The sequence below is a fragment of the Typopeltis vanoorti genome, chromosome 15 (assembly GCF_054136105.1).
Source record: "Typopeltis vanoorti isolate ZY-2024b chromosome 15, IOZ_Tvanoo_1.0, whole genome shotgun sequence".
Taxonomy (NCBI): domain Eukaryota; kingdom Metazoa; phylum Arthropoda; class Arachnida; order Uropygi; family Thelyphonidae; genus Typopeltis; species Typopeltis vanoorti.
The window spans coordinates 47,792,301-47,817,466 of NC_143563.1; the positions used below are offsets into that span (position 1 = coordinate 47,792,301).

Consider the following 25,166-nt stretch of genomic DNA (forward strand, 5'->3'; position numbering starts at 1 on the left):
TTAATATGATATTGCCATTGATGCCATCTGTTCACGCCTATAATCTTTCTCAGGACTCTCATATCTGTGGTCTCTAGTCTTTGGTCAAGTGTTTTACTTCTGACCCAGCTCTCAGATCCATAAGTTAAAACTGGTTTGAACACTGTCTTGTATACAGCTAATATATATATATATATATATATATATATATATTAGCTATATATATATATATATATATATATATATATATATATATATATACAGCTAATTGGTTTGAACAATGTATATACAGTGTTCAAACCAATTTTAATTTATGGATCTGAGAGCTGGATTAGAAATAAAACACTTGACCAGAGGAATAGAGACCACAGATAGGGAGAGTCCTGAGAAAGATTAGAGGTATGAACAGATGGCATAAACGGCAATATCATATTAAAAACGAGGATATTAGAAAAGAACTTGACATTGTTAGCATCCAGGAATGTGTCAGCAGAGCTAATCTGAGGTGGTATGGTCACTTAAACAGAATGGGAGAGGAAAAATTAGCAAAACAAGTGTTCTCTGCCATGTTGGCAGGAAAAAAGATCCAGAGGAAGACCAAGATAAGTGCCTTAGAAGACAGTAATAAAAGATCAGATAATGTCGGAGTCATAACAGATTGATTTGGTGGAAAATTGTTGATATGAAGTTAGTAATGATGCAAGTTCTTCATGTAGTACTATCATATCCTGTACATCCTTTGAGAGTACAAGGCAGGAATTTGATGATGATACAAAATGCTACCATCATTCATAAGAATTGGACAAGAGATGGACCTGTTCATGGAGTGGGGGTGACCATCCTTGCAGGCAGCCATACCCCCTTCTTGCAAGTCTCACTGAATATGAATGTAGAAGAAGTTACTGGCTGACTCTCAGTTGGAACTCTGTTAACAGTATGCTGCATCTGCATCTTTCCTGCTGTAGATGTCTCAAGATGACCATGATGTCACATTACAGTTACCACCCTTACTTTTTATAGGAGATTTAAATGGATACGGCACTCTTTGGGATAGTGCTTGAACAAACATCAGAGGAAAAGTTGTTGAGCATATTCTTTACAACACAATCTTTCCCTCCTAAACACAGGAAGCAACACCTTCTTCCATATGCCTACCTTAACATTCACTGCCATAGATTTAACTATCTGCTTATCCTACCCTTTCCCACTCTTCAAGTGGTAAATTGACGAGATTTTATTTATTGGGAGTGATCACTTTCCTGTAATATTCACCTTCCTGCTCAAGCAACCATGCACTCCATCATGGATATCACAATGGCAAATAAACTGACTGGCTGTCCTTCTCATCATTAGCAGAATTTGATTCTGCATCAGTCAGCTCTTCATCCATCAACGATGCAGTGCATCATGTACTAACACATCCTAAAACACTAGTTGGTTTTCACATTTCCATAAGCCATGGTAGAATGATGATTGCACAGCAGCCAAAGAAGCTCAAAAGAAAGTTTAGAGTTTTTTTCAGAGATATCCCACTACGACAAACTGATTGCTTTCAAACGTGCCTGAGCTCGAGCAACACACAGCCAAAAAGAATCTTGGATCCAGTATACACCCAGCATAAGAAGAACAACCAACATCAAAGAAGTCTGGGACAAAATCCAGAAAATGAAGAGCAAATATACCACCCAACAGTTCTCTATCCTTGAACACAATGGTTGCACAGTTGCTGATTCAGCGGTAATTGCTGACTCACTTGGGGAGATATCTGCAAAAACATCAGCAACATTTTCTTACACCCCAACCTGAGTTCCTTGCCCAAAGAAAACAAAACAATAACAATAATCCATTTTTCTTCAAATGACACTGAAGAATACAACAGGCTGTTTACAAAACAAGAAATGAAAGCTGCTTTTCTTAAATGCCATCTAATTACTTTTGGGCCAGACAACTTGGTAACGTCTGTCATTGTCATCCATGGATCAACTGTTGCTTCTTTACAAAAAGTATTCTGTGAGAGGATATTGCTAAATACCTGGGCAGTTATAATTGCTCAGGTATCTAAAGGCAATTATAATTGCCTTTCCTAAGCCAGAGATGGATCTAAAATTGCCAAATAACTACTGTTCGATTGCCTTGACTAGTTGCTTGTGCAAGAGTCTGTAAAAAAAAAAAATGTTAACTCTCATCTTTTATAGTTTCTGCAGAGAAACCATAAACCTTTTTTCTGGAACACCATCTGGCTTCTGAAAATATCATTCTACTACTGATCATCTAATCCAGTTGGAGGCAATTATTAGAGATGTTTCCTGAGATGTGAGCATCTAGTATCGATTTTCTTTGATATGGAAAATCTCCAAGCATATGACACTACCTGGAGATTTGGAAATCTTTCAAAATGGGTGCTTTCAAATAGGTTCAGATTTTTACAATTGGAAGATGGTTTGTGTGCGCTTTTGCCACAGATGTGGTCTTTATCCTGATCCAGAACACCCACTAAGACAATCACTAATCCTAGTTGTACCAGAAGACAGTTCTTGGGACTGATATTTGATAGCAAACTCAGTTTCCTCCCTCTTTATGAGTTATGAGACAAGTGCAGTAAAGCTATGAACATTCCATATATCCTGTCATTCACCTTTTGGAGTGCTTACAGACATTCTTTGCTTCATTTGTACAGAACATTGATCGAAACTTGGTTATATGCTTCAGCCATGGAGAATGCACTGTGAGGCTATATCCTATTCACCATATGGCCTTTCAAGCCATCAGAATTGTAATTGTAGCATTTTGCTTCATACTTTGAAGCAAATGAACTACCTTTGTCTTTTCAATGCAACAACTGTCTCTATGCACAGTAAAATCCCTGCTAGACCATCCCATATGGCCAGTTATCTTTCATCCACAATGGAAGAATCTTTGCAACACTCAGCAGACTACCATAAAACTCTGGTTTACAGATAAAACAAACCACGAAATCTAGAATTAGCAGTAGACAACATAGTTCTGATGCCACCAAACACTTCCACAGTGGTAGTTATCCACCTATATGTAGCTTTTCTTTCAGCAGGCTACTGAAAAATTTCACCCCTGCTACCATCTATCAGCAGCTCTTTTTAGTTCACAGAACTGAATACTCTAATTTTTTGTCTGTCTGTCTGCAAAGATGGCTGAAAAATTGTAGGATCTAGTGGCATCTTCTGCCATCTTTCCAGACATTATATCTGCACAAATTCCACTAGAGTGTAACAGCTTTACAGCTGAACTGTATGCGATAGAGCTTGCATTAAATTACATCAGATTCCATTGCTACCAAAGGTGCATAACGTATTTAGACTCAAAGTGCTCTTCAGTCAATAAGAAGTCTTGAGCTCCAGAAACATCCAGTACTCTCTCGAATCCAACACCTCCTCTTTTAGTCATGTTAACTATGCTTTGATGTATGCATTTGTTGGATTCCAAGCCACCTTGAGATTAAGGCAAACGAGGCTGCAGATACCTCAGCTAGATCAGCTCATTTCTTAAACATCTGCCTGTTACATACATAGATTATCAGACAATTGACGGCCATCTTGGAACAGAAAGACTAATAATAAGCTCTACCAAATTAAGCATGAAATTAAATAATGGCAGTCTAGCCTGCACAGGATTCAAACAGAGGAAGGTGTTCTTTCTCAGCTTTTGCATAGGTCATAGTCATCTTATGCACTCCTTCCTGTTGAGGGGTGGTGACATACCTGTGTGTGTGTGTTTGTTTGTGTGAGTTTTCTGATACCAGACTATCCATCACTCATATTTTAATATATTGCCTTCATTTCACCAATGAGCTCATTCATTATTTTGGCCACTTTTATAATCTGTCTAAGCCCTATTCACTCGGGCAGATTTTTATCGGACTCAATGACTGTCACCTTAGTTTTTTAATTTTTATGGAGTATTAATCGTTATTATCTCATATAACTTATATACTTATTAGTTTAACTTATTGTAAATGTGCATAACACAATTTAAAAGCATATTTTATAAATTTTAATTTTTTATACTTTTTTACATCCTTTTTATACCCATCTTTTTCATTTATTTTTCTACTTGGATTTTATGCTGTTTTACTTATTTATTACCTGGTATAATTTTAAAAAATGTTTCAGTTGTGATTACTGATATTTCGATTTTTATATATAATTTTTAGACTATATATATATAAATTCCGCATGATGATACGCCGTTCTCCCTTTTTACGGGAGTTCATGGTACCATCTAGTCCACCCAAATTTTATCCGGGCTCCGGAACCGGCATAGGCTGACGAATCAGACCTATGGCTGGGTCAGTATTCCTGACTGTAATTCGTGTGTGTCCTCGGACCGGTTTGCCTGCTTGCAGGATGAAAAGGATCAGCTATCCTTTTCCTATCAGACTTCTTTTGGTTCCAGTCTCACATTCATAAGTTGCTATTGGAGAAACAGCTGCATCCAAAATCCTCAACTTTCTACCTGTGGAGATAGATATCCTTCCAGATTTTAGACAGGTTCTATTGTTTTTGCCATCCCCTAATCTCTTTGGATGCTTCTGAACAGCAATTCTTCACATTAACAATGGATCCCAGGTACTTGAACTTACTGATTTCCTTAATTCTTTCTCCATTTAGGTACACTTGTTTCTCAGGAGCTTCTCTACATTTTGCTGATCTATACATGCCACTTATTTATTACCTGTGCATAGATGACCATTGATATCCTTGTGCTGTTAAATCCCAAAACAAACTTGGCAACTTTGATCATAACTTATCCACTTTTCTATTCTGCAGATTGTCCTTTAGCTTTAGCTGGAGCTAATTAAATTTGTTGAATGGTTTTAAAGACTATATTTAGGTTGTATTATATGGAAAGTATTCATCTTATTCTTATAGTTGTTGCCAGCTAAGAGTATGGATGCTATTCAACATTCATTCTTCTAGATGTAGATGATTTTCATTCACCTGGTGAAACACCACTATCCTGGTTGGTAGAGAATTGACCATACCATACCTCTTACTATATTTTATCTCTAGAGTAGGGTCTCTGATTTATATGCTCCCTTTCTTCACAGATATAGTGTGTGAATGATGGCCTTACTGCACATGCAATGAAAGTGAGAGGGAGCTAGCACCTTCCTTTTCCATTCCAGGATAAACTAATGTAGAAATTTCTTCGGACCAACTGTAAGATAGTATATTGTATCAAACCTGTAGGCAATGAATGATAGGAGGCTTTTCAACTAGCTGGTGAATAATCTTGCTGCTGTGTACAAGTCCTAGGTCATGAATGAAGATTCAAGTATAGCAGCCTGCTTGCAGGAGTTTGGGGGGAGGGGCAGCACTGTTCAGATCTTGCTTGAACTGGAATCTGAATACTTCCTGTGTAAGAGTTATGTCCACAAGTCCTTTGTCCTTGCTACATGCCCTAATTTTTCTAAGTTTTCAAGTATTACACCACTGTCTCCCCCAAAAAATAATTTTGATATTTCAAAAAGTATTAAAACTACAACAACACAATAGCATACACGCACACACGCACTATATATATATATACATATTGTGTGTGTGTGTGGATTTGATATATTTAGGAGTCCTTGAAATATAAGAGATGACAAAATTGGAGAACTGTAAAATAATAGACCAATTTGGGAGTTGTGTTACCCTTTTTTTTTCTCTTCTCTCTAGCTCAGTTAGTTGATAAAGCCCTTTGGTTGAACCTGAATTCAAATCCCATCTAAGATGCAAAAAAAACCTTTCTCATGGCTTTTCAATTAAAGGTGACTTAGCTATATGCCCAAATCCTTCAAATACTCCTACAACTACAGTTTACAGGAAACCAACGTTCACAGGTCGTTATATTCTTAAAGAATCAGCCCATCATCCTTGTCAAAAAAACAGGAATCATAAAATGTCTAATCAGAAGAGCCAAAACTAATTGTTCTACTTCTAATTTTCTACAGAAAGAACTTTCTACTATCCAACTACACATGAAACTCGATGGCTTTTCCGAAAAGAGGACTCAACATCTTCTGGATTCTTATAATCCACCACAAAACAACAAAGATTCAATACGTCGAGTTCCAATTCCATATATCTCCGGGATTTCAGAACCTATCGCAAGAATTCTGAAGAAATATGATTTAACAGCTACATATTCACCTATTAACAAATTATCTTCCCAATTTCCTTCTCCTAAAGACAAACGCTCAACTATGTCCTCTTCCTGGAGTTTATCAAATTCCCTGCAACTGTGATCTTTCCTATTTTGGACAAACTGGACGTTCTCTTGAAAAAAGAATCCAAGAACATCAATCTTCCATTCATCACAACAAACCTGAAAAATCTGGATTGGCTCAGCACGACAGTTTTTGGTCAAAAACTCACCTCTTACATAGATCTCGTTATAAACGTTTATTCAAAGAGAGCATAGAGGCCTTTGAACGTTTATTCAAAGAGAGCATAGAGGCCTTACTCCATCATCCTAACCTAAATCGGAATGACTGTATATCTATATCAAAAATCTGGGAAAGTCTAATCAGGATAACTCATTAATTCATATTAATTTTATGTTTTTAATATTATTAATTAATATCTTTATTTCACTTCACTTATAGTCTTCACTTTTAAAATCTTCACTTTAAGGCAAGTCTTTGAGAAATCTTGGGAATATGCCAAGAATGTCTACACATGTTTTGTGGACTTGGAGAAGGCACATATGACCGGGTTCCTCGGGATAAGCTTTGGCAAGTAGTACAGGAGAATGGAGTGGATGGTCAACTATTAGCTGCCATCAAGTCCCTGTATGAATGCCCAGAGTTTTGTGTCAGGGTAAACAGCACAAAGTCTGAACCTTTCACAGTCTCTGTTGGCCTCCGCCAAGGGTGTGTTCTGTCACCCCTCCTTTTCATAATATTTATGGACTGGATTGATAGGCACAGCCGAGGCAGTGAGTGTGTCAGAATTGGAAAATGTAGCATTGGATGTCTGCTTTTTATAGATGACCTAGTTCTGCTTAGCTCTTCCACAGATGACCTCCAGCAGACCCTGGATAGGTTTGTAGCTGTTTGTGCAGACACCGGAATGAAGATCAGTGTGGCCAAAACTGAAACATTTGTGGTCTCAAAACAACCATCCCAGTGCACTCTAAATGTAAGTGGAGTCCCAATGAGACATGTGGAGAAGTTTAAATACCTTGGGTCCATATTCACGAATGATGGAAAATGGAACGTAGAGCTAGATACTCGAATTGGCTTAGCAAGCTCAATATTGCTGGAGCTTGGCCGTTCAGTAGTATTGAAGTGGGAGTTAAGCCAGAAGGCAAAGCTGGCTGTCTTCAATACAGTCTATGTCCCCATCCTCACCTATGGTCAGGAGAGTTGGGTAATGACCGAAAGAATGCAGACACACGAATCCAAGCGGCTGAAATGAGGTTCCTTCGAGGGGTTGCGGGGCTGACAAAACTCGACAGAGTCAGAAGCTCTGCAATTCGGGAAACCCTCAATACTCAACCGCTGCTTCTCCGTGTTGAGAGATCATAGTTACGCTGGTACGAGCACCTGGTCAGAATGCCACAAGAGAGGCTCCCTCAGCAGGCCCTCTTTGCCAAGCCAGAGGGTGGGAGGCCACGTGGAAGGCCAAGGACCCACTGGATAGATTATATCCAAAACCTTGGGTGGACACGTTTGGGAATCCCACCAGAACACCTGAACTTGGTGCAGAGGATCGTGACCATTGGAAGTTCCTCTTGCAGCTTTTGTCCCCACAACCCAATTAGGAAGAGTGGGCCTTGAAGATGTATGTATGTATCTTTATTTCAATCATGTCTCTGCTTAAAAATATTCCGTTTAATACTTAGTGATATAACATCACATGGCTTGTTCTATTTTTAAATGATCTATTGTTAGTATTCCACCTTGTATTTTTTTAAAACTGTTCTTGTAATGCCACTGAAGATGGTCTGCTATTTCCAGACCGAAATATTTGGTTAATTAAATATCTTTCTTGTGTTTACGTGCTTATATTATTCAGTCTTTATGTCACAAGTATCCTTAAAACATCAGGATTATATACCAATATCACATTAATGGTACTAGTTTACAGGAAATTGAGGTTAGGTATCTTGGGGGGGGGGGGGAAATAGTGGATAGAGAATTGAAATTCAGAGGACATGTTGTGTTGGCAAAATAGTTCAGAGGATTATTTGGATGTTGAACTCATTAACAAATAAAGATAGGGAGGTTATTATCCCTCTTTATAAGACTCTGATTCAGCCACATGTTTGGCTATCTGTATAGATTTGCTTGCCTGGGTTTCTTGTGGGATCAGGAAATGGTGGATAAGATTTGCAGATGAGTGACCAAGCTGGTAACAGATCTGTGGAATTCTCCCTATGAGGATAGATTGAGGATGTTGCAGAGTTTGGTCAACAGGCAAAGAAGAGGAGACATTATACAGAATTTTAAGTTACTAAAGGGGTTCTATGAGATTGACACAAAAGAAAGTTTTGAATACATGAGAATAGTGTGAGAACAAGGGGTCACCCCTGGAAGTTGTGTAAGAGTGTGGTTTTTAAGGGTATGCAGACTAGGTTCTTTACTTGGAGAGTGGTGGATGAATGGAATGGATTGCCAGAGATGGTTGTGAATATGCCAACAACGAATACATTTAAGGAGATGTATGGTAGATAATGTGGGTCTCCTGCGATGATTCTTTTTGACTCCATGCTGTGCCTGTATAAATAATAATAATAAAATGAGGCTGTTGAGAAAAGGTAACAAAAAATCTTGTTGTGGAATCTTCTAGGGCTGAATGCAAGGTTAGCTTACAGTGGTTGTGCTTGATGGTGTCTCAAAATGGTAGTCTTACAAACATTGGGAAAATTAATTTTGCCATATGTGTTGATTTTTAAGGAGTGTTTCATTTCTGATACCAAATTTAAAAATAGTCTGACTTATAATGGGTTCTTTTGTAGTTTGTGGTTTTTTTTTTTTTTTAACTTTTTGTGTAATTCTGTGTTACCGTGATGCTGATACTAGCTCAATAAGTCACATAGTTATCAGGTATTTTTTAATGGAAATTAATTTAGATGATTTTAATATATTTCATGCTGCTAAATCCAAATTTGCAATGCAAAAAAATTCTACCACAAACTACATGTGGTTTCTCCACTCCGAAGAAGGCACATACAGTTTGCAGTGGAATGTTGGTTTATTTTATATCTTTGTATATTTTTATATCAAGTAAATTAAAACCCAGTTTTTTTAGTCATTCAGCTCTTGTAACTCTCAAGGTATTTAGCAGTAGTTTTAAAAATGAATTGAGACATGGTTTGAATGTGCCTGAATACATCTTACATCAGGGAATGCAACACAAACTCAGTCTGTTAGAGAGTTCTCACTTTTTTTTTTTTTTTTGTTTGTTTCCTATTGATTTTTAAGATTAATATGATCATTCTCTGTAATCAGCTGATCTTTTAACTGAACATAAATTTGTTAATTTCTTCAGATAAATTATATTTTGTGTTTCATCATTAGGTATTGGTAACAAGTCTTTCTCTTCAAGAAGTGGATTACTTTGAACCAAGCAACTTTTGGATAGGTCCAAGACCAGTATGTATATGACTTTTATATTTTCCTTGCTAGTACCACAACTGATCTGCAATTTAATATTATGATTCAACAAATTAAAATCAATTTTTTAAGTGCAAATATAAAATATTTCTGAAAACCTTTGTTTTCAGAGTAATAAGTTTAAGGTACTAATTTAAGTTTTAGGTTATGAAGGGGAATAAATTAAGCTGTTGAAAGGGTAAAAGAAGAGTTACAGAGATTATATTGGGAATATGAAATGAAGGTTATGAGCACAAATTGTATGTGGACTGTAAATGCTGGTAAGCAGGAGAAAGAGGGGTTTGATATAATAGAGGTCTATAAACTTCTGAATGGGTTGTTATAGGAATAGCATTTAATGAAATTTTTTGTTATATGGAAGATGGGGGAGAGAAAAATGAGGGAGTCGATGGAATATAAGTTTGTGTATAGTTAACAAAGGGGTAAGAGCTAGATTTTTCTCTCGTAAAATTGTGCATAATTGGATTGGCCTTTGTAGTTGGTGAGTGAGTACACATAGTGTGAGTGCCTCAGAGTCATACTTGAATATAAGTATTGATGCTAGCCAACTTGAGACTGCTACATTGAAGCTTATTCAAAAATGAATATTTATTTCAGGAAAGTTTCCATAGACTTTCTACATTGGCCTAATGTGCATTGCAGTGATGGACTTTCTGTATCCAAGATCTGATTTGGGAAATTGTAATGGAATAGTCAACTCTCACTATAAAGAACCCATATCTGCCAGAAGAATAGTTAGTTATAGAGGATAGTTTGCTGTAGTGAATTTTCTTTAGCATTGTACTTATGGCAAATTGGTTGGTTCAAAACAGTACCAAAGAATTTTTATTTAATTTTATTTTTGTTTATGCATTTTTCTTTCCCAACCCTTATGCCCCTTTATATATTTAAATGTATTTTTAATGTTAGAGTTTCTAGATAGTGTTTTGGTTTTCACTAAGCTGCTTTCATGCATGACTGTGTATGACACCATCATATACAACTCGTTAATGAAGTGTGTTTTTCATATCATAGTATTAACACACCAGTAGTGGGTAGTATGTCATTTTTAAGTTTTAAGTTTGACTCCACTAAGATGCTGAAATATACACTCCCAAAATCAATGCAAGACAATCACAATGGCACAGGGCTGAATGAATTATTTGAAACTGAAATTGTGATGTGTATTGTATGGTGCAAAGAAGAAAAAAAAGTACTGAACTTCAACATCCCCTTCAGTACATGAGATATGCCATTCGACTGTATGTACATTAATAGAAGAGCACATGTAGAATCTACACACTGTTATGTTTAGCTGGTGCAGTGGTGTTGACATTGGAAGAAAAGACATTTATTGTTGAGCATTATTTTCATTCACACGGAGTTGGTAGAACAAACGATCCAAGCCTACAACATGTTTGTGTGCAGTTTGTTCGTCATTTCCGTAAGCATGCCCCCAAGCAATGTTGTCATCATTGCCTTAATCGAGAGGTTCCAATGTACTGCGAGTGTTGTTCTGCAAATCAAAGAGCATTCAGGGAGACTGTGAACTGTTAACACAAATGAGAATCACGAGTGTGTGTGTGCTGGAGCAAGTGTTTAGAGGAAATATTGGTTTTACAACTCTCTCTCTCTCTCTGACATTTTGAAAGATAATTACTCTGGATTAGAGATAATGTTGAAAGTTTTTTCATTTGCTTGAGTATTTTAGTAATAAGGTGTAATGCTTTTTGACTACTTTTGTATGGAAATATGACTTCTGCATTACTTCAACCTTGGTATCACTTCTGTATCTGTCTCCAACTGACGAGACCTGAATAAAGGTCGAAACTGGTCTGGGCAGTGGTCCTTACCATAATATACACCATTATACATATGTGCAAGGATATGTGCATTGCATTATGGGATACTAAGGCAATTGATGTGACATCATGAGCTTCTATATACAAGTAGCCCAGTCATGAAGTTACTTCACGGGCAAACTTTGTTTGCTTAGAGAAAGGATGAAACCAAGAATATAATTTCTTGTCATCTTTAATTCGTAGTATAACCAAGTGAAAAAAACTTTCAACGTCTATCTCTAATCCAGAGTATTTTAGTAATAAGGCTTGACACCTTTTGGCTACTTCATCATCATCATCATCATCATCAAATTCCTGCCATGTACCCTCAAGGGGTGTACAGGATATGAAAGTACTACATGAAAAAATTACATCATTACTAACTTCCTATCTACAATTTTCCTCCAAATCAGTCTGTTACTTGTCAAGACTGCAACATCAGATCTTATATTTCTATCGTCTAAGGCACTTTGTACCATATCAATCCACCTATATCTTGGTCTTCCTCTGGGTCGTTTTTCTGCCAACCTAGCAGAGAACACTTGTTTTGCTAATCTTTCTTCGCCCATTCTGTTTAAGTGACCATACCACCTGAGATTAGCTCTGCTAATGCATTCCTGGATGCTGACACTGTCAAGTTGTTTCCTAATATCCTCATTTTTAATATGATATTGCCATTGATGCCATCTGTTCACACCTCTAATCTTTCTCAGGACTCTCATATCTGTGGTCTCTAGTCTTTGGTCAAGTGTTTTACTTCTGACCCAGCTCTCAGATCCATAAGTTAAAACTGGTTTGAACACTTTCTTGTATACCGCTAATTTAGTGTTCCGACTAATTTCTCTCTTATTCCATATGAATTTATTCAATTGACTTCCCACCATACCAGCTTTGCTGATTCTGTTGTCTATTTCTATATTTAATTTACTATCTTCGGTAAAAATCGTGCCTAAATAGCTGAAATGTTTTACTTGTTCAACAGGTTCTCCATTCACAACACAGTTGACATTTTCAATGATTCTGCCTATTTTCATTGTCTTTGTCTTTTTATTGCTGACCTTCATACCATACCTATTACAACAGCTATTCAATTTAGTCAGAGAATCTTGCAGACTTGTAGCAGATTTATTTAGAAGTATAACATCATCCTCATAAAGCAAAGACCTGACATTAACATCTCCAATTTTGATATCAGGTTTAATACCACTTTCCTTCATAATGTGATCCATATACATAATGAATAATAGAGGGGATAATGTACATCCTTGTCTCACACCAGATTTAACATTAAACCATCTTCCTGTACTTCAATTCTAACTGCTGACTTACAACTCAAATAAAGACTAAGTATTGCTTGATATAATGCCCCATCGACACCATATAACTGCAGCGTATTGAATAGCTTCTCTCTTGGCACCTTGTCATATGCCTTTTCCAAATCGACAAAACTCAAATACAGATCTTTGTTATATTCCCATGCTTTCTCGACTATTTGTCGTAAAGTGAAGATCTGATCCTGACAGGCTCTATTTGGCCTAAATCCAGCTTGTTCTTCACCAAGCTTTTCTTCCACAATTCTTCTCAACCGTTTCTCAAGTATACTTGCATAGATCTTGCCAGGAACACTCAGTAGGGAAATACCTCTGTAATTCTCACATTCAGTTTTATTTCCCTTTTTATATATGGGTACTATGAGGGCTCTACTCCAATCATCGGGAATTCGTCCCTCTGTTCAGGCTTTCTGAACTATGCAGTGCAGCCACTGTAAGACTCTTATACCACCATACTTCAGCATTCCTGGTCGAATATCATCTACTCCTGTTGCCCTTCCACGTTTCAAGCCTTTGATGGCTTTTTCTACTTCGAGTATGGATATGTATTCCTGACTGCATGTCTGGTCAGTGTTTTTAACCACTGTGCTGTCATCACTGCTTGTTTTATTTAGCAGTTTTTCAAAGTAATTACTCCATACTTCAAGGATATCTTTTTCTCCTGTTTTCATGGCACCTTTATCATCTCTAACTCCTTTTACAGCACTCTTTCCTCCATTCCTAAGCTTCTTCAACAACCTCCAGAATATTTTGCCACCTTCTTGATATTTATTTTCTATATTCTTCCCAAAGTCCTCCCATGACTTTTGTTTAGCTAGTTTTACACATTGTTTAGCTTTCTTACATTTGTCTCTGTATTCTGTAAGAGTAAAAGCTGACTTATCTGCCAGGAACTTTTGATATGCTTTCTTCTTTTCCTTCACTGCCTCTTTAACTTCCTGTGTCCACCAGGGAGTTCTGATTTTTCTATCCTTGCACACAACCTCACCACATGCCTCTCTGGCTGAATCAATCAGGGTTTTCTTCAGAGTTTGCCACTGAATCTCCAAGGTTTGATTCCTGTTCTCAAACTCTTTCATTTTCTTTTCAATAATCTTTCTGTATTTTAGTCTACAGTTCACATCTGAGAGCTGCTCAACTTTTAGTCGCTTTAAAACTTTCTTACATGTTATTCTTTTCAATATGAAATTCAATTTTATCCTGCTCAAGACTAAACAGTGATCACTTCCAATTTCAAATCCTCTGTACACTCTGGTGTCCTGCACCAGGGAGAAAACATCACTATCAACAATAACATAGTCAATGAGACTTTTCTTATTCCTAGCCTCTTCTCTCCATGTGAATTTGTGCACATTTTTATGTTGGAACATGGTGTTAGTAATAACCAGTCTATGTCCTGAGCAGAATAGCTATTTATTATTAGAATAACCATTATTATTAGCTTTGCTCTTTTCTCCAAATTTTCCCAAAATATTTTTGTATGTCTCACGATCATTTCTTATTCTGCTATTTAGATCCTCAACAAGGACCAACTTTTCCTTTTTCATTATGTCAGTTGCTTTTTCTAAAGCGTCAAAAAATTCCTCCACTTCTACCTTAGTAGAACCTTCTGTGGGACCATAGGCACAAATAAGTCTCATTGTCCAGTTTCCCCATTCTCATATTTGCCCACATTACTCTACTTGAGACTGACTGCCATTCAAGAAGATTAGCCTTGTATTTTGTGTTGAATACTGTGGCTACTCCTTCTTTTCCTTGATTGTCATTGCCTGAATATAACATTTTGTATTTATTGCTCAGAATGATCTCACCAGTTTTGGTCTTTTTTGTTTCAATCACCCCTATTATGTTGATCTGGTACTTATCTAATTCCTCAGCTAGCTCCATTTCTTTGCCATTCAGGCTTCTTACGTTGATAGTACTGATCTCTAACTCTGGTGATGTTGAGTTGGGGATTGTTTTCAGATTTGTTCCAGTAGCTGACTTTTCGCTGTTCGCCCTGGTTCCCTGGCGAAAACAAGGGGGGCTTTGTTTAACCAGGCGACGCCCCAGCCGGCATGAAATTTTGTCATGTTGTTCCATCATTTTTTATTTTGGTTTAACCAATAAGAATACAGTTTGGTTGGCTAAATCCCAAATTGCCAGCCCATCCTCGTTCGTTCAGTATCAAAGTAGATACCCAACAGGGTGCACCACGAGAAGGTGAGGATTGGACATTAGGTCAGAAGCCCTGGTCGGTTCTCCGCATTCCTTTAAAGGCTATGTGGAGGTCTTCTCTCAGTTATACAGCTTTAACCCTTAAGCACCCCTATTATAGAAAGGATGAAACCAAGAATATAATTTCTTGTCATCTTTAATTCATAGTATAACCAAGTGAAAAAAACTTTCAACATCTATCTCTAATCCAGAGTATTTTAGTAATACGGCTTGACACCTTTTGGCTACTTCTATATGAAAATATGACTTCTTCATTACTTCAACCTTGATATCACTTCTGGGTCTGGCTTCCACTGATGAAACCTGAATAAAGGTTGAAACCAGTCTGGGCAGTGGCCCTTCCCATAATAAATAGCATTTGCAGACATGTATAATGCATAGCATTATACATGTTTGCAAAGATATGTGCATTGCATTATGAGATAATACATTACTATACTATAATAATTACTGAGGTAATTGATGCGAAGTCATTATCCTCTATATACAAAGTAGTCCAGCCGTGAAGTGACTTCACGAGCAAACTTTGTTTGCTTACGCTTGGATAAAGGATGAAACTAAGAATATAATTTCCTGGCATCTTTAATTTATTTCTTATTTGAAAGTCTGAACTGACTTGAGACATGTTAGGTCCTTAGAGCAGCACCTCCCAAACTGTGTGCTGTAGCCACCATTGGGGCTGTTAGTTTTGTTGAGGGGGGCCATGAAATAATGAAAACAAATTTAAAATGGTGCGACTTACCAAGAAGCTCCTACTCGCTATCACTACTTTTGGCATTGAGAACAGTTTCTTTGTGTGCATCGTCAAAGTCATCTACCCAAATAGCGTCATCTTCTTTCCCATTATTTCAAGCAAAAATTATCAGTAATTTACAAGACTTGAGATATGTAGAGCAGTGAAGAACTGCATATGATTGGTACGGTATTAACAAAAGATCACGTGAACCAAAGACAAATTAGCATTTCAACAGTTGAGTTGAAATGCTAATTCCATTCAACCGAATTCCATAATATTTGAAACACATTCACTATATATTTCTTAGTTTTAGCATGTTAGCAGGCAAACTGGCCTTGAGAACTCAACACTACAGGCCATAGGATACACCGGGGCATAAGGCTGACCACCTTATCCTGTAAACGGAGTGAGGTCCGGTGATTAATGGACCCTTGACACCGCAAGGTAAAAGAGGGTATAAGGATGATGATGATGACGACGGGGGTGGTGTTAAGCAAAAACCATATGTTCCACTGGCAACATATGGTTTTGCTTGGTTAGGTCTAATCACATCCCCTCTCCAACAGAAACTGTTGGAGAGGGGATGTGATTCATTAGTTGGTGCCGTTTTATCCCAGTTGTCTCTAATTGCACTGTTTGTTGAAAAATGTAATGACTCCTTTAATTATGCATAGCCGAAAATTGCCACGTACCCCCTTACGAAGTTTTACATACCCCTGGGGGTACGCGTACCACACTTTGAGAAACACTGCCTTAGAGCATGGTTCTGAATTTCTTATCCTAGCCCACTATGGTACAAATGTTTTAATTTAAATTATATCTTAAAACCTTCTTCCTTTAACCACCTTACCGGCCATTATGGATCAAATACGCATCCTCATACGCTTCGTATCCATCATATATTTCAATGTAATATCAATGGTATTACAATTTTAATATACACTTCACATCCATGATAACCTTGACGTCTATAGACGTCTTGGCCGGTAGCGTGGTTAAGTACAGATTTTAACTTGGGGGGGTGGGGGAGTTGCGGGGCCAAATCTGGTGAATATGACTGTGTCTCCCCCCCCCCCCCCCCCATCAGTTATTTGCCATCCAGTGAAATGACTGAGGCTTTGTCTCTGGGTCATGGCTGCAAACCACATCTTGTAACCAATGATAATCCTTCTGATGAAATTTGGATCCTAAGTAATACAGTCTTTGAGCTCTTGACAAACTGCAGCTTGATGATCCTTTTATTCTTGAGTTGAGAATAGAGGAAAACCTTGATTAACTCGAATTCAATATGCGTGATAATCAGTTAGTACGATTGAGTGAAATGATATTATTTTCCGCTTTAAGCAAGTGATTAATCAGTTAATGCATTTTTTTTAAATTATTTTATGCAAAATTTTACGTTAAGCGAAACTTTATCACCAATCTGCAGCGAGCTTTGACATTTGTCAATAATGTAACAGGCAGTGGCTGGTGACACTTGGCATTTGACTCAAAGCTATCATCACAAGCACATGTGCAAACTCTGTTCTCTTGCTCAATCACTTTCTCTTCATTTTGCTTTAATTATGATACCTATAAGGCTTTGGTGATCCAGCTTATCCTTGGTCTGCCCCATGTCCGTTTAGTGGTTTTCCGTCCCTGTAGGGTAATGTAATGTAATCTCTGGTGATTCGTTCTGTTCACCAATATTAAGAAAGCTGCTAAGATCAATAACTTTCAACATCTTTCAAGAAAGACTTCATTAAGAGAAGAGTGGAGAAGATGGACTCATGAAGTACTCAACCTGTTTTGACAAAGAGAATCAATCATAAAGCTTTATTATATTCAACCCCTGATATGGAAAAGAGAAAGACTGACAAAGAAAGCTGCAGTAATAAAAAGAAAAGAAAAGTAATTACGTTAGAGAAAAAGCGTGAAGTCATTAACAGACATGAAAGTGGTGCTAGTAATACGATGATTGTGCGAGACCTGGAATATAGTGAGTCTACAGTTTGGACTATATGAAATAAGATCAAAGAATACAAAGAACAAGGAAAAGTTGCTACTACCTCTTTAAGCATGCAGATTACCCAAAATAGAAGCCATTTAATGATCGAGATGGAACGTCTTCTATCACTAGATTGAAGATTGTAACCAAAAAAGAATGCCTCTTAGTACAAAAAATGTTTAGGCAAAAGCTGTCAATACTTTCAATATTTTTGCATCACTAGAAGAGACAAAATTTCAAGAGGAATATGAAAGATTTACTGCAAGTTTAGGATGGTTTGACCTTTTTAATAATCGAACTGGACTACATAACGGCACCAACTAATGAATCACATCCCCTCTCCAACAGTTTCTGTTGGAGAGGGGATGTGATTAACCTAACCAAGCAAAACCATATGTTGCCAGAAAAACACTGAAATTTGTTTTCAGTGTAGACTTGCTGTATTTTTTCATAATAATTATATATTAAGGTCATAAGCAAGTATGGAGTTTTGATAACTGTAAGCCTCTTTTTAGAGAAACTTTCTCCAATAAAATTGTTCTTTACATATGTTTTACTCATTGTTAGGGCTAACTTCAATAAAGTAAAGGAAATTTGTTTTTATTCAGAAATAATTATTAAGAATTATATGATTATTGATAATTCCTTTTTTGCTAACCTTGATATGTGAATCTTAATAATAATGGAAATGATCGGGATTATGGCAAACTTGGAAGACATTATTTTTTTTTAATAATCAGAGGAGATTATTAAACAGATCTTGAATTGTTTCCAACATTATTCAGAAAATTTGAAACTTCTTGAGAAATATATCCATTATTCCAAGTAATCAAGAATTTTAAAATCACTAATTTTCCCTGGAATTTTTTGTGTGTGTGGTGGTGGTGGTGGGGGGGACTAGTTTCTTCCATTAAATCAATTGAAGAAATAATGTTTTTACTTAGGCCAGTTTGTTCATTGTCTCCTGTTAAAATGTCAACTGTGTTTTGAATTTTTCTTCAGGAATGAAAGAAAGCATTGTCATCAGCATTTTAGATTTGGAGTTCCACAAGTGCAACTCTATTATGCTGGATAAGGCCTCCGGGAGGAAAGCTTCATCATTGAGATGGGCAGTTTTAGGGGAGGGGAGAAAAAATCAGACTTAGGATTAAATTTGGCTACTAATCTTCAGTCGAATTTTCTAGCGCATCCAGTTGACAGTCTCACATCATTAGATCAGTAAAAATCTGAAAAGTGGATGATTTTGTTCACAGTATTTTTCAAGTTACTTGCTGTGAAAATTGCACAGATTTTAGAGAATTTTTTTGGTAAGAGGAAGCATTCAGTTAACAAGAATGCAAGTAAGAAGCTTTCTAGCATGGATATACTAGAGAAACAACTGATAATTGCTACTATCTAACTCATGTTTTTTATCTATGTTCTATGGCATAGATATGGCATATCTTCTATGTTCTAAATTGAATCAGAGAGATTTTTAAGTTGATACTTGCGTTTTACATCTCCTTCCTTAAATCTCAAGATAGATGCATTTAGGGCCAACAGTGCAATTGAATTTTACATTTGATAGCATATTCAACTTTGGCCAAATGAGGTAGAGAACTGGTATAATCTTTGATTAGCTTTTGGCAGATGTTCAGAATATCATCAGTAATAATTTCATTTTGAATGATATCTTTAACATGTTCCCTTATATGAACATTGATTGAAGCAGTGAAAGGAGAATCAGCTCATGAAGAAGGTTGATATGGGATTTGAGCCATGAGGTTGCTCTAATGGCTCTAAAGAAGTCATGATAGTCACAGGTGTCATTGAGGTATCGTACTTTCTTCATTGATTTTCAGTAAATGGCATTATCATTATAGATTTTCTTCCGAGATTTGAAAGCCTTCTGTTTGTTAACTATCGGAAAGGATCTCCCTGTCATTTTCATGAAACCAATCTTGAGGATGATTCTTAAATTGGCAGCCATTTGTTTCTTTGCGACTAATAAGAATGACAAACTTATCTGCCTTCTAGTTTTCAACATTCTTAGGATTCTCAGTGGTTAGTTTGTTGAAACACTACTGGAACTGGATGCACTCTTCAGGATCTCTCAGAGCATCAACATTGTCTGTGTGATTTTCATCTCATTCCCATTTTAATTGCAATCTTGATGACTATGGTAGAGAATAAGATGAATCATTCTAATAGTTGGCAGTAGTCACTGCTCTTGTGAGAAGAACCGTTATAATCATGCTTGTGACCTGTATAAGAATGTTTCCGCTATGTCTTGAATTTGTTCTTTTGTTGAAAAGTTGTCTTGATGATGATAGGATCGTATTCAGCAGACATCATCAACAGAAGATCAAGTTTGATTTTTTTTTCTTTCAATACCTTCCTTCCCAGTAGTTTCCTTCCAGAGTGTTGAAGTCATCAAGAAGAATTTGGGATGTTTCACAAGTTAGTGTCCAGTCTTTTGAAGCAATCAACATCCCATTTCCAGAAGAAGTTGCATCCTCCTCCATGCTCTCTCTTAGCTGTCCATTTCTAGCAACACAAGTTTCTGAGAGGCCTGCTGTATCTGTGCTGTCTCTTCACTTTGAAAGCAACAAAACTGGCCATCTTTTATATCAATTAGCAGTATAATTATCCATAAGAGTCCAAACATTCCAAATTGCAAATTAAAGGGTGTTTTTGAGTACTGAATGGTTATAAAACTGAATACAGTTATTCAGGCAGGAGCTCAGGTGCAAAACTATTTTTATGATACTTTTTCCACTCACCTCTATATCAGGAATTAGTAGAGTCTCCTTAGAGTTAGCTGCCAAAATGTTTGATTGCCTGATTTTTAGTCTTGATTATTGAATCAAAAACCCATTGCATTCGTGCTGATTCAGTCACAAGACAATCACTCTTGTCCCATTCAGCACTCCTGCCCTTTCACATCATCCTCTGGTCCCTTTTTATGTAATTCCTTAAATTTCATTCTAGTAACAGTCTTTTTGTTTGACTTGCTAAATATATTTAAATACTATCTTTCACTTAGTTAAGTTTTTTTGCATGAAATAATGCAAAATTTCATTTTGGTAGCATTAAAAAGGGCCTGGCCCAAAATTCCAAATATATATGATGTGTTGTAAAAATATATGAATATAATTCTATATATTTATTGGTTTTTTTTAGTAAGTAAAAATTAGCTTATTAGATTAATTTTGTATAGAAAGAATATAACAAAATTTTTAACAGATATCTCTTACAATTTGAAAATCATGTTTTCTGTTACAGAAGCAAACAATTTAATAATTTGACTAGCAAATAAAACAACTTAATTGATGTTTCTTTATTAATTAATAATTAATTATTTATTAATATTTATTAATTATTAATTAATAATTAATAATTAATTAATAATTAATTATTAATTAATTAGAATAACTTGATTTTAATTGATAATTAAAATTAAGTTATTTTAATTATCAATTTTTCAACTTTAATTTTCATATTGGTAGAGGGTATTTGAGAAATAATTATAGCATTGAAATAAGAATACTTTCAGAATATGAAAATTTAGAGTAATGTATTTTGGCTGCTCTGTAACAGTTGTCATCAGCATCTTGCAGGTATTTGTTATTAAATGTACTTACTCAAATTTCTTTGACAAGTACATTAGGCTGACCACTCAATGATTAAACAATAATCTGTAATCTTCTTATTTGAAGAATTAACAGTGTTATCCATTTAAGAATTAACTTGTTTTGCAACTTCCATGGGTAAATTACCTGGAAGAACCATTTGGTAAATTTGACTGCTGATGAGGATTAAATCATTAAGGCAGTGGCTTAGTAGCAAATACAAAAGTCTGAACCTGGTGTAAACAGGATTTTTGACTTATGTATATATAAGTACATATTTGAGAAGTAATAGTAGTGTTACTTCACCCTTGAAAATGGACGAAATTAGTGAAATTGTTCCCTCTCAGATGGGAGGTGTTAAAATTAATGTACATGGTTATTTATTGGTGCATGATAAACATTATAATGACATATGTTATAGTGCAGGGGTGTTCAACCCATCGATCGCGGAGCGATTTTTGGTCGATCTCTTGTGTATTCCTCCTTACAAATTTAATTAAAACTGAAAACATAATATTTTATTTATCATTATTTTGAATTATTTTTAATTCACTTTAAGTGTATTGCTATTTATTTATTTTTCGTTAAAATTATCAAATCAGTAATTTTCTTATAAGTCCGGGTAAATGAATTAATTTGGATCAGTGGAAGTCAAACAGCGAGCCGAGTGAATACGATTATAAGCAAAGTGTAAAAACTTGATTGTAGCTTAAATATTAAATATTCCAAAGCACATTACATAGATTTTTTACTTAGGTTAAGTCCCATGTGAATATTGTAAAAAAATAAACTTTGTTTGTCTCGGTATAGTTTGTATTAGATGTTTTTGTAAATAACTCTTTTGAAGCTAACTGTATATACTGCTTTAATAAGAATATGTTAGAGTGTTAAAAACAAAGGCAATGTTTTTGTCGCCGAAGCTGTAATGGTGGTATTAGAAAGATTGTTATTGAAACTTGTATGTATGAGAAAGGCTTGCAGGCTATAAGTGTAAACATCTCCGAAGTCAGTCAGAAAGAGTTCACACAACTTTCCGATAGCCGGCAACTTACAATCAAAAGAAAGCAGAGGAGAACAAAAGGCATGCCGAATTTGAAACTTAAGATGAAAGACTCTTTGGGGGTTCCCAAACTTCATGCGAGGTCTCAGAAGAGGCCTAATAAAAAGGGACTGAAGCAAGTAGAAGAGGTCCCAGTTCCAGAATTGCTGTTAGAGAGGAGGCCGCCCGGTCCAAAGTCCCTGTCAGAGAGACTGCCCGGATCCACGTTGCATGAGAGAGGAGTTTCCCGCTTCCAGAAAGGAGCTTCTCGGTTCGAGACGTCGCTAGAGAGGGACTAGTTCTAGGCTGCAGACAAAGTTTCAAATTGCCGAAAGGAAGAGTTCCAATTGCCGGAGAAAAGTTTCTTTCCAGGCCAGGTTAATGTCAGATATTCACCAGTGTGTAGCGTTTTCATTACAATTTGATGAATTAAACGACTTCATTGATATTGCTCAGTTAATGGTATTTATTCGCATGGTATTTCAAGATTATTCAAGTAAAGAAGAACGTTTGAAAATTATACCATTATTGGGAAGGACTTGGGAACAAGACATTTTTTCGGCATTTGATGAATTTGTGAAACAACACAAGCTTCTGCTTTTTAAACTTGTCTATTACTACTGATGGTGCTCCTGTAATGATAGGTTATAAATCAAGCCTAATTTCATTATGTAAAGACAATGACAAATATCCAGATTTTTTAATGTACCACTGTATTATTCACCAACAAGTACTGTGTAGTAAAAGATTAAACACAAAAGATGTTTCGGATATTACATTCAAAATTGTACATTCTGTTCGAGGAAAAGCCCTGCAACGGCGATTATTTTAATTACAGGCAGATGATGATAGGGAACTTCTGTTGTACAATAATGTTCGCTGGCTCAGCAGAAGTCAATTTTTAGAAAGATTTCTTGTATTAATTAACGGTATAAAAATTTTTCTTGATGAAAAAGGAGATATTTATCCATAATTGAGTGATAAAAGATGATTGTTACACTTATAATTTTTAGTAGATTTCTGTACGAAATTAAGCAATTTAAATTTAGAGTTACAAGGTAGAGATAAAAATTTAATTGACATGTTAAGTTCAATAAAAAACTTTCCAACAATACTTACTTTTATTAAAGAAAAATATAAATTACTGCGAATTTAGACATCTCCCATATTTATTAAAAAATTTTGAACAAAATCAAGAAATGCTTCGCTATGATTTAAATGAATTTATTCGTGAAATAGAATTAGTTGAGGAAGAAATAAATTCAAGATTTTAATAAAACTGAAATGATTGTATCTTTTATCAATAATCCATTTCAAGAAAACTTGAATGTCACAGAAATTTCAAATAAAATTAGTGGGCTGTTTGATATAAACCAAGCTGAAGTAGAACTTGAGATAATAAACATTCAGAATAGTTTACATTGAAAATCAATAAACAATGAAGTCATTTGGGAAGTATGCACATGAAAAATTCCCAATGTTAACTGATATTGCAGAAAAATTCTGTTGTTTCGGATCGACATACCTGTCAGAATCCGCTTTTTCAAATATGACTGTTTTTTATTATTATTATTCCGAGCAACTCCAAGGAGTTGACAGACTCATCGAGAGAGGCCCTAACATCATGTCAAGAACAACTATTCGACATTCACACAGTATCTATCATACCTTGCCTTGAACTCATTCACGGTCGTAGCACCCACAACATACTCTGGAAGTTTATTCCGCTCATTCACCGCTCTCCAAGTAAAAAACCTTGCTCTAACACCCTTGTCAACCACACTCTTGCCCAGCTTCCATGCATGGCTCCTAGTCCTCCCACCCCCAGTCCTATTTTCAAAAATATCTTCTGGATCAATCTTATAGAAACCCATCAGTAATTTGAATGTCTCAATCATATCACCCCTCCTTCTCCTATCGACCAATTTCTGCAACCCACAAATCTTCAACCTGTTCTCATAAGGTTCATTCCACAGACCTGCTATCATCTTGGTCACTCGTCTCCGGATCCTCTCCACTTCCTCCCCATCACGAAGAAACCCTGGTGCCCATAACTGGGCACAGTAGTCCAGATTCGGTCTTATCAAGGCTCGATACAGAGGAACAACAACTTGTTTGTCTCTGCATGTTAAAGTATTTTTCAGAAGCCAATTGATTTGATGAGCTGATTTAGCCACTTTTGCAATGTGTCCCCTAAACTTCAATTCCCTATCCACCAATACTCCCAAATCCCTGGCCTCATGAATCTCCTGGAGTACGGTTCCACCAATGCGATATACTGCTGCTATTCTTTTCACCCCAAAGTGCATAACCTTACACTTTGCCACATTAAATTGACATCCATTTTTCCTAGTCCAGTCCTCCAAACTATCCAAATCATCCTGTAAAATTTTGACATCCTGTGCACTCACAATTGCTCTACCCAACTTTGCATCATCAGCAAACAAGTGAACACTTCCTCTCAGATCGTTTCCAATATCATTGATGAACAAATTGAAAAGCAGTGGTCCAAGAACAGAGCCCAGCGGCACACCACTAGTCACAAGCAGTCTTTTAGACTCCACTCCTGAATAAACCACTCTCTGGTATCTCTCCTTCAACCACCCTCCTATCCGTCTCACCAACCCTATATCCATCCCCATCTGCTCCAGTTTACTGATTAGAGTTCCATGTGGTATCCTGTCAAAGGCCTTGGCAAGGTTCAGTAGTATCACTGTAAACCCATTACCCATATCCAGTTCAGCCGTCACTGTGTTATAAAATGTGAGCAATTTACTGAGGCATGATCTACCCTTCACAAAACCAT

General features: G+C 36.3%; 1 protein-coding gene across 1 annotated transcript in view; it reads left to right on the forward strand.

The window, feature by feature from the left end:
- The window catches only part of rho-5 (rhomboid-5), a 464,881-nt gene that overhangs the window by 230,017 nt on the left and 209,698 nt on the right, over positions 1 to 25,166 (forward strand). Inside the window, exon 10 of the mRNA XM_090404834.1 lies at positions 9,524 to 9,598. Coding sequence (XP_090260960.1) covers positions 9,524 to 9,598 — 75 coding nt within the window. The remainder of the gene's footprint in view (positions 1 to 9,523; positions 9,599 to 25,166) is intronic.